General features: G+C 46.0%; 1 protein-coding gene across 1 annotated transcript in view; it reads right to left on the bottom strand.

The window, feature by feature from the left end:
* LOC139397133 (receptor-type tyrosine-protein phosphatase R-like) overlaps positions 1-6,735 on the bottom strand; it is a gene marked incomplete at its 3' end in the record, with an annotated part of 41,917 nt that extends 35,182 nt beyond the window's left edge. Inside the window, exons 1-3 of the mRNA XM_071144008.1 lie at positions 6,652-6,735; positions 1,658-1,771; positions 1,120-1,269 (exon numbers count right to left, since the gene is read on the bottom strand). Of these exons, the coding sequence (XP_071000109.1) occupies positions 1,120-1,269; positions 1,658-1,771; positions 6,652-6,702 (315 nt within the window). The remainder of the gene's footprint in view (positions 1-1,119; positions 1,270-1,657; positions 1,772-6,651) is intronic.
* Positions 6,736-10,156: the final 3,421 nt, after the last annotated feature.

Here is a 10,156-nt window from a genome sequence, read left to right as displayed (position 1 = left end):
AGAGAGAGAGAGAGAGAGAGAGGGATGGAGGGAGGGATGAGAGAAAAGAGGGAGAGAGAGGGAGAGAGAGAGAGAGAGAGAGAGAGAGGGAGGGAGGGAGGGATGAGAGAAAAGAGGGAGAGAGAGGGAGAGAGAGAGAGAGAGAGAGAGGGAGGGAGGGAGGGATGAGAGAAAAGAGGGAGAGAGAGAGAGAGAGAGAGAGAGAGAGGGACGGAGGGAGGGAGGGATGGATGAGAGAAAAGAGGGAGAGAGAGAGAGAGAGAGAGAGAGAGGGACGGAGGGAGGGAGGGATGGATGAGAGAAAAGAGGGAGAGAGAGAGAGAGAGAGAGAGAGAGAGAGAGAGGGACGGAGGGAGGGATGAGAGAAAAGAGGGAGAGAGAGAGAGAAAGAACAGAATGATACGGTGTGTGTGATGGGTGGGAGGTCTTTCAGATCTTTAGGGCTGGGATGAAAAAGACGCCCACCTCTCGGTGAAAAACAACGAGCTAACAAACTACCTACCACAGAGCATAGGGCCTAACACAGAGGACCTCATTACGACCGATAACACAAAGGACACCATTAGGACCGATAACACAGAGGACACCATTAGGTCTGATAACACAGAGCATACAGCCCAACACAGAGGACACCATTAGGTCTGATAACACAGAGGACACCATTAGGACTGATAACACAGAGGACACCATTAGGACTGATAACACAGAGGACACCATTAGGTCTGATAACACAGAGCATACAGCCCAACACAGAGGACACCGTTAGGTCTGATTACACAGAGCATACAGCCCAACACAGAGGACACCGTTAGGTCTTCTGTGTGCGTTGTGATGAAAGGAACCCTCCTCTCCTCTGTCAGGTGTGAGTCCAGCAGGACAGAGCTTCAAAGAGCTCCTAGACAACTACAACAGAGGATCCTGTCACATGAAGGAGATTACAGTACGTCATGGATGAAAGACTTGCATTGGGCTCAGTGCTACAAACGTAAATATCTATACACCTGGCTGTGACACGCACGCTTGTACAATACACACACACACACACACACACATGCACACACACACATACACACACACGTGCACAGATACACACGTGCACACATACAGGAAGTAGCGTACCTCCGAGGAGACCTCTGTGATGCCAAAGTGACCCAGGCTACGATGCAGGGTGTTGATGTTCAGTGATTGGATAACTTCCTCTGCTGGGAGGGGCTCCGTGGCCCCTGGCCTATCAGATGACACATACAGTTCAATGCCATTCTTCCTCTCCTATTGGGGGGGGGGGGGGGGGGGGGGTAGAGGAAGAAGAGGAGGAAGAGGATGTTAGATAACGCTCAGATGAAATGATATCCACAGACAACCTCACATTAAGCTTAAACTACTGTACAGCGGTGAAGTGGTTTGTGGGATGTGTTGTGATGGAGGTCTGGCCAGTCTGTATGAACTGAGATAATTTGTGTTCAGTGGAAACTAGTTTAACATCATCCTTATTAATGTCTATATAGGGTGTTTAGGTGTGTGTGTGTGTGTGTGTGTGTGTGTGTGTCTGTGTGTGTGTGTGTGTGTGTGTGTGTGTCTGTGTGTGTGTGTGTGTGTGTGTGTGTGTGTCTGTGTGTGTGTCTGTGTGTGTGTCTGTGTGTGTGTGTGTGTGTCTTACATTGAGTCTGTTGATGTGTACGTCTCTGGGGGAGATGTCCAGAGCAGCAGCTACCCCCTCTCTGAACCGCTTTAGAAGAGACATGGTTAACCTCCTCACATCAACCTGCAGCTTCTGACAGAGGGAGGGAGGGGTGGGGGCGGGAGGGAGGGGGGAGGAGGAAGGGAGCAGGGGGGAGGAGGGAGGGAGGGGGAGGGAGCAAGGGAGGGGGGAACAGCAGGGAGGGAGGAAGGGAGGAGGAGGGGGAGGGGGGGGGGGAGGGAGGGAGGGAGGGGGGAGGGAGGAAGGGAGGGGGGACAGCAGGGAGGGAGGAAGGGAGGAAAAGGGGGAGGGATGAGGAAGGGATGGGGAGAAAGGGGGAGAGATGGAGGGAGGGAGTGAGGGAGGGGGGAAGGGGGAAAGAGGAAGAGGGGGTGGAGGGAGGGAGGGAGGGAGGGGGAGGAAGGTGGAGAGGGGAGAAAGAGAGAGGGGGGAAAGTGTGAGACACACTGACAGCCCAGAGTAGGAGAGAGATATATCACCATGGAAACTAGAGTTGAATTCACAGGGGAGACATCTGGATTGACTGGTGCCAACAACAGAGCGAGTGACTGTGTCCTGAACAGCAGAACATCAGAAAGGAACTATTTAGAGACACTGTACTGCCTGTTACCTTGCCAACACACACACTGTATACTTACTTCCAGACAAACACTCACAAGATGGGAAACAAACCCTTTTCACAAAGAGGATGGAGAGACATGCTCTGTAGTGGTACCTCTCTATAACACTCTGTTACCTCTCTACAACACTCTGTTACCCCTCTATAACACTGTTACCTCTCTAAAACACTCTGTTACCTCTCTATAACACTCTGTTACCTCTCTATAACACTCTGTTACCTCTCTATAACACTCTGTTACCCCTCTATAACACTCTGTTACCTCTCTATAACACTCTGTTACCTCTAAAACACACAGGGAAATCTCTAACACTTTCCAAGCAGAGCAGAGGAGGCTGCATTACATCTCTACCAACATTACTACATTACCATCCATCCACTCACACTTCTACAATCACTTTCACACTCTTGTCTCTCTCTCTCTCTCTCTCTCTCTCTCTCTCTCTCTCTCTGTCTCTCTCTCTCTCTCCCTCTCTCTGTGTGTCTCTCTCTCTCTCCCTGTCCCTCTCTCTCTGTCTCTCTCTCTCTCTCTGTGTGTCTTTCTCTCTCTCTCTGTCCCTCTCTCTCTGTCTCTCTCTCTCTCTCTCTCTCTCTCTGTGTCTCTCTCTCTCTCTCTCTCTCTGTGTGTCTCTCTCTCTCTCTCTCTGTGTGTGTCTCTGTCTCTCTCTCTGTGTGTCTCTCTCTCTCTCTCTCTCTCTCTGTGTGTCTCTCTCTCTCTCTCTGTGTGTGTCTCTCTCTGTGTCTCTCTCTCTCTCTCTCTGTCCCTCTCTCTCTCTATCTCTCTCTCTGTCTCTCTCTCTCTCTCTGTCTCTCTGTGTCTCTCTCTCTCTCTCTGTCCCTCTCTCTCTGTCTCTCTCTCTCTCTCTCTCTCTCTCTCTCTCTCTGTGTCTCTCTCTGTCTCTCTCTCTCTCTCTCTCTCTCTCTCTATCTCTGTCTCTCTCTCTCTCTCTCTCTCTCTCTCTCTGTGTCTCTATCTGTCTCTCTCTCTCTCTCTCTCTCTCTCTCTGTCTCTCTGTCTCTCTCTCTCTCTCTCTGTCAAAGTGGAACCTCTTCAAAACAAGGAAAACCACCTTTAGTTAACATGTCATTTGTTCCAGATGGCGAATTGATTACCTCCAGCTAACCTGGTTTGGTACCAGTCCTGAGGGTCATGCAGTTGTCAGCCCTATAAAGAGGATCCCAGACAGGCCTTGGGACAGTGACCGGCCAGAGAGGTCAAGGTCGAAAGGTCGTGTGTGGGCGCATGTCATCCGTTAAAAATAAGATTTACCCCAACCACTTATGTCTCCCAATCCTGTACCCAGCAACATAACCGTCCCACATTCTAAAAGTCTGACTGGAGGAGAAACAAACCCCTCCTGTATCTAGCAACATAACCGTCCCACATTCTAAAAGTCTGACTTGAGGAGAAACAAACCCCTCCTGTACCCAGCAACATAACCGTCCCACATTCTAAAAGTCTGACTTGAGGAGAAACAAACCCCTCCTGTACCCAGCAACATAACCGTTCCACATTCTAAAAGTCTGACTGGAGGAGAAACAAACCCCTCCTGTACCCAGCAACATAACCGTTCCACATTCTAAAAGTCTGACTGGAGGAGAAACAAACCCCTCCTGTATCCAGCAACATAACCGTTCCACATTCTAAAAGTCTGACTTGAGGAGAAACAAACTGTTTTCCAACACAGCTCTCTTTTCTCTCGGTTCTCTTTCCATCTGTGCAGATATTTTTCTCCACCGGTTGTCTTTCAGAGGAAGAACACCCACCATCTCTGAGTCATATAATGTGTTCCAAATGGCACCCTATTCCCTATATAGCGCAATCCTTTAACCAGGGCCCAAAGGGTAGTGCACTATGTAGGGAATAGGATGCCATTTGATAAGCAGACATAGTTGTATCTCCCCAGGCATCGGCAGAGATGACTATGAAATGTCCATATTTAGACAAAACATTATCCTTAATAACCCTGTCTCCTCTCCAGCTTTCTCCTCTTCCTGTACACTGTCAGGGACTGTCTCCTCTCCAGCTTTCTCCTCTTCCTGTACACTGCCAGGGACTGTTTCCTCTTCCTGTACACTGCCAGGGACTGTCTCCTCTTCCTGTACACTGCCAGGGACTGTCTCCTCTTCCTGTACACTGCCAGGGTTTGTCTCCTCTTCCTGTACACTGCCAGGGTCTGTCTCCTCTTCCTGTATACTGCCAGGGTCTGTCTCCTCTTCCTGTACACTGCCAGGGTCTGTCTCCTCTTCCTGTACACTGCCAGGGACTGTCTCCTCTTCCTGTACACTGCCAGGGACTGTCTCCTCTCCAGCTTTATCCTCCTCCTTGTACACTGCCAGGGACTGTCTCTTCTTCCTGTACACTGTCAGGGACTGTCTCCTGTCCAGCTTTCTCCTCTTCCTGTACACTGCCAGGGACTGTCTCCTTTCCAGCTTTCTCCTCTTCCTGTACACTGCCAGGGACTGTCTCCTCTTCCTGTACACTGCCAGGGACTGTCTCCTCTTCCTGCACACTGCCAGGGTCAGTCTCGTCTTCCTCTACACTACCAGGAGCTGTCTCCTCGTCCTGTACACTGCCAGGGTCTGTCTCCTCTTCCTGTACACTGCCAGGGACTGTGTCCTGTCCAGCTTTCTCCTCTTCCTGTACCCTTCCAGGGACTGCCTGCTCTTTCAGGTTCTACGGTTCTAGTTTTCTTTCTGCCTTACTACCCTACGGGCTCTGGAGCCCTGGAATAGAAGGGACATCTTTTTTCTATCTTTAAGAAGTGGAGTGGGTATGTTTTTATTCCACATGACTGCTTTCAGACTCTTTAACAGGGCTCTGGAGTCCTGGGAAATAAGGGACATGTCTACAGGAAGGAAGTCAACTCTCTCGAGAGGTGACATCCAGGGTTTGTGGGTAAACGGAAAAGAGACAACCTTTGAATATTACTTTACCTTTATTTAACTAGGCAAGTCACTTAAGAACAAATTCTTAATTTCAATGACGGCCTAGGTTAACTTCCTGTTCAGGGGCAGAACGACAGATTTGTACGTTTCCAGCTCGGGGATATGAACCTTTCGGCTACTAGTCCAACGCTCTAACCACTAGGCTACCCTGCCACCCCAAATAATAAATGGCTACCGTCCATATTTACTGTCTTGGGCCACCTACAAATAGTGTCTCCTAGTTTTAGAAGAAGGAAGAGGATGTTTTTATTCACCTGACTTCCCTTAGACACTTAACAGGCCCTGGAGGGGTTGGGGGGGTAGAGGGAGGCCTGCTGCCTGATGCCCAACACAGGAGACATGGAGGGGAGGGGGGTAGAGGGATATATTATAGTATAACCTGATATATTGTAGTATAACCTGATATATTATAGTATAAACTGATTTATTATAGTATAACCTGATATATTATAGTAACTGTATTATTGTATAACCTGATATATTATAGTAACTGTATTATAGTATAACCTGATATATTATAGTATAACCTGATATATTATAGTAACTGTATTATAGTATAACCTGATATATTATAGTAACTGTATTATAGTATAACCTGATATATTATAGTATAACCTGATATATTATAGTAACTGTATTATAGTATAACCTGATATATTATAGTAACTGTATTATAGTATAACCTGATATATTATAGTAACTGTATTATAGTATAACCTGATATATTATAGTAACTGTATTATAGTATAACCTGATATATTATAGTATAACCTGATATATTATAGTAACTGTATTATAGTATAACCTGATATATTATAGTATAACCTGATATATTATAGTAACTGTATTATAGTATAACCTGATATATTATAGTATAACCTGATATATTATAGTAACTGTATTATAGTATAACCTGATATATTATAGTATAACCTGATATATTATAGTATAACCTGATATATTATAGTAGAACCTAAATGACCAGGGGACAATAACAAAATAAAACCAACAGCACATAGCCAACACAGGAAGTAATGGCGGCCCTGAAGGGTAATTATTGGCCAGTGAGGGAACATCCTCTGTGACAGAAACTCCCTATATCACATCTACTGTGAAGAGTGTTCCCTGTTGATGATCGGTGACCCCAGGGACCAGGAGGTTAATAACAGAAGACTGACAGCTCCAGAATATCCTTGGATATTGATTTTGTAACCATCTGGCATAACAGCAGACTGTTAGTCCTCCGGCGAGACGGAGACCGCTCTGTTTCCAACATCACTCTACACATAAGTACAGTAGTAGCCATGATATGGACTGGATGATCACTGTATAGTTAGTCAACACACACACTTTACACACTCCCCAAAGTCCCAAACCAGCTCACCCGGTGAAGCTGCCAGGAGACACAGAGACAGGTAGAGACGTCTTCTGGCATCTCCTGGAGTGGGCTTTCAGATTCAAGTCCAGTTGGCTAACAAATCCCTTTAGTCGGTCCCCTAGGGTCCTTCAGTTACAGGAAAATTCAGAGAGCACCCTGGGACCACAACTCTCCCTGCTACCTCAATAACTCCACAACATTTCCACTGGGAACGAGATCAAATATAACTCCAAGCAAGAGATCCTTTTTTGCAGAGAGACATCTACACAAATCCACTGCAACAAAATAAGGTATCCTTCAACTCCAACTCTGCAACCTTGTTCTTCATGAGTTCTCTTTGCTCTCTCTCTCTTTGCTCTCTCTCTCTCTCTCTCCCTCTCTCTCTCTCTCTCTCTTTCTCTCTCTCTCTCTCTCTCTCTCTCTCTCTCTCTCTCTTTCTCTCTCTCTCTCTCTCTCTCTCTCTCTCTCTCTCTCTCTCTGTCTCTCTCTCTCTCTCTCTCTCTCTCTCTCTCTCTCTCTCTCTCTCTTTCTCTCTCTCTCTCTCTCTCTCTCTCTCTCTCTCTCTCTCTCTCTCTCTCTCTCTCTCTCTCTCTCCCTCTCTCTCTCTCTCTCTCTCTTTCTCTCTCTCTCTCTCTCTTTCTCTCTCTCTCTCTCTCTCTCTCTCTCTCTCTCTCTCTCTCCCCCTCTCTCTCTCTCTCTCTCTCTCTTTCTCTCTCTCTCTCTCTCTCCTGTAAACCAAATGGCCATTGTTCTTTGAAGGACATGTATATGTATTAGATGATGGATAGTGGTAGTGATGGTGGTATCTACTGTACAGCCCTGGTCAAATGGAGTGCCCTAAAAAGGGAACAGGGTGCCACTGGGGAGGTTATGAACATGGCAGGAAGTGGAGATAGTAGGGCCATTAGGAGGTACATGACCCACAGGTGGTGGGAGGCTGGAGGACTGACAAGAGAGGCACACACACACACACACACACACACACACACACACACACACACACACACACACACACACACACACACACACACACAGTTCTCGTGGATGAACTCTGGACCCCTAGAGACTGAATTAGAGTTCTGACTCATCCACAGGCTAGGACGAGAGGGATGGAGAGGTGGAGGGGGGGAGGGATGGAGAGGTGGAGGGAGGGAGAGGTGGAGGGAGGGAGAGGTGGAGGGAGGGAGAGATGGAGGGAGGGAGAGGTGGATGGAGAGGTGGAGGGAGGGAGGGATGGAGAGGTGGAGGGAGGGCTGGTGGGAGGGAGGGATGGAGAGTTGGAGGGAGGGAGGGATGGATGGATTATGGAGGGATGAATGGATGGATGGATTATGGAGGGATGAATGGATGGATGGTCAGAGATAAAGGGAGGAATGGAGGGAGCCATCAGAGCCAATCACAGGCAGGTAAGGCACATCCTGTGTCAACAGCCCCTCATCCCCCTGAGCATGCTGAGTAAATACACCATTAGGACAGGCGGGTGGAGTGATATGGAGGGACTACTTTGGGAAAGTAGAGCGAAAATAATCTAGTCTGTTACCTGGCAACTGTCGCTGCCTACAGCGCTGAGAGTTCACAGTGGAGGTTAATATTAAACAGCAGCAGAGGTGGCCTGCCGTTTGGTGTGTGTGTGTGAGAGTGTGTGTGTGTGTGTGTGTGTGGGGGTGTTTGGTTAGAGTTAATAACTAAATAACATTTGCTCTGCTATTCTAAAGTGGATGTCCACAAACAACAACAACAACAACATCACTCCAGTCTGTTCCACATCAATAACTGTTCATATTCACCATGGAAACATCAATAACCTGTTCATAGTCACCATGGAAACATGTTGCTACGGCATCTCTCTGTCCCATTACATTCACATCAATAACCTGTTCGTATTCACCATGGAAACAAAACATGTTGCTACGGCATCTCTCTGTCCCATTACATTCACATCAATAACCTGTTCGTATTCACCATGGAAACAAAACATGTTGCTACGGCATCTCTCTGTCCCATTACATTCACATCAATAACCTGTTCGTATTCACCATGGAAACATGTTGCTACGGCATCTCTCTGTCCCATTACATTCACATCAATAATTTGTTCATATTCACCATGGAAACATGTTGCTACGGCATCTCTCTGTCCCATTACATTCACATCAATAACCTGTTCATAGTCACCATGGAAACATGTTGCTACGGCATCTCTCTGTCCCATTACATTCACATCAATAACCTGTTCATAGTCACCATGGAAACATGTTGCTATGGCATCTCTCTGTCCCATTACATTCACATCAATAACCTGTTCATATTCACCTCTCTCAGGGATCCTTAATTTTGGGTCAGTCACAGTGGTCAGGTATTCTGCCACTGTGTACTCTCTCTCTCTCTATTTATTTACAGTATGTATTTACAGATGTACAGTATGGATTTACAGATTTTACAGATGTACAGTATGTATTTACAGATGTCCAGTATGTATTTACAGATGTACAGTATGTATTTACAGATGTACAGTATGTATTTACAGATGTACAGTATGTATTTACAGATGTCCAGTATGTATAATAACATGCGATCCTGTGTGTTCTCTACTTCCTGCTCTCTGGACGAGGAGGAAGACATATCCAGTGGACAAAGCAATACGTCTCCGCCCCTGATAAGTGGTGCTGTCAGTGGATTTCCTGTACCGTCCTGTGTCTCCTCATCCACTGACAGTGACCAGGCGCTCCGGCCTGCCCTCTTTAATTCCATTAGCCTCTATCTCCTCATAGTCTGATCTGCTTTACAGAGAGCTGTCTGTGGGATTCATCTTTACAGTGTCCCTCCATCAAAACCATCTGGACACTACCTGACCCCATGGGCTTTTTATACAAACCAGTTATATATATATATATATAATATTTATATGTCTTCATGTATTTATTGCCTTTTGTTTAACTTTTAGATGATGTGTGTATTATTTTGTATTGCTGAATATTACTGTACTGTTGGAGCTATAAACACAAGCATTATGTATTACTGTACTGTTGGAGCTATAAACACAAGCATTATGTATTACTGTACTGTTGGAGCTATAAACACAAGCATTATGTATTACTGTACTGTTGGAGCTATAAACACAAGCATTATGTATTACTGTACTGTTGGAGCTATAAACACAGGCATTATGTATTACTGTACTGTACTGATGGAGCTATAAACACAAGCATTATGTATCACTGTACTGTTGGAGCTATAAACACAAGCATTATGTATTACTGTACTGTTGGAGCTATAAACACAAGCATTATGTATTACTGTACTGTTGGAGCTATAAACACAAGCATTATGTATTACTGTACTGTACTGTTGGAGCTATAAACACAAGCATTATGTATTACTGTACTGTTGGAGCTATAAACACAAGCATTATGTATTACTGTACTGTTGGAGCTATAAACACAGGCATTATGTATTACTGTACTGTACTGATGGAGCTATAAACACAAGCATTATGTATTACTGTACTGTTG

This window comes from Oncorhynchus clarkii, unplaced genomic scaffold (assembly GCF_045791955.1).
Source record: "Oncorhynchus clarkii lewisi isolate Uvic-CL-2024 unplaced genomic scaffold, UVic_Ocla_1.0 unplaced_contig_8786_pilon_pilon, whole genome shotgun sequence".
NCBI lineage: Eukaryota > Metazoa > Chordata > Actinopteri > Salmoniformes > Salmonidae > Oncorhynchus > Oncorhynchus clarkii.
This window is presented reverse-complemented; position numbering and strand designations above follow the sequence as displayed.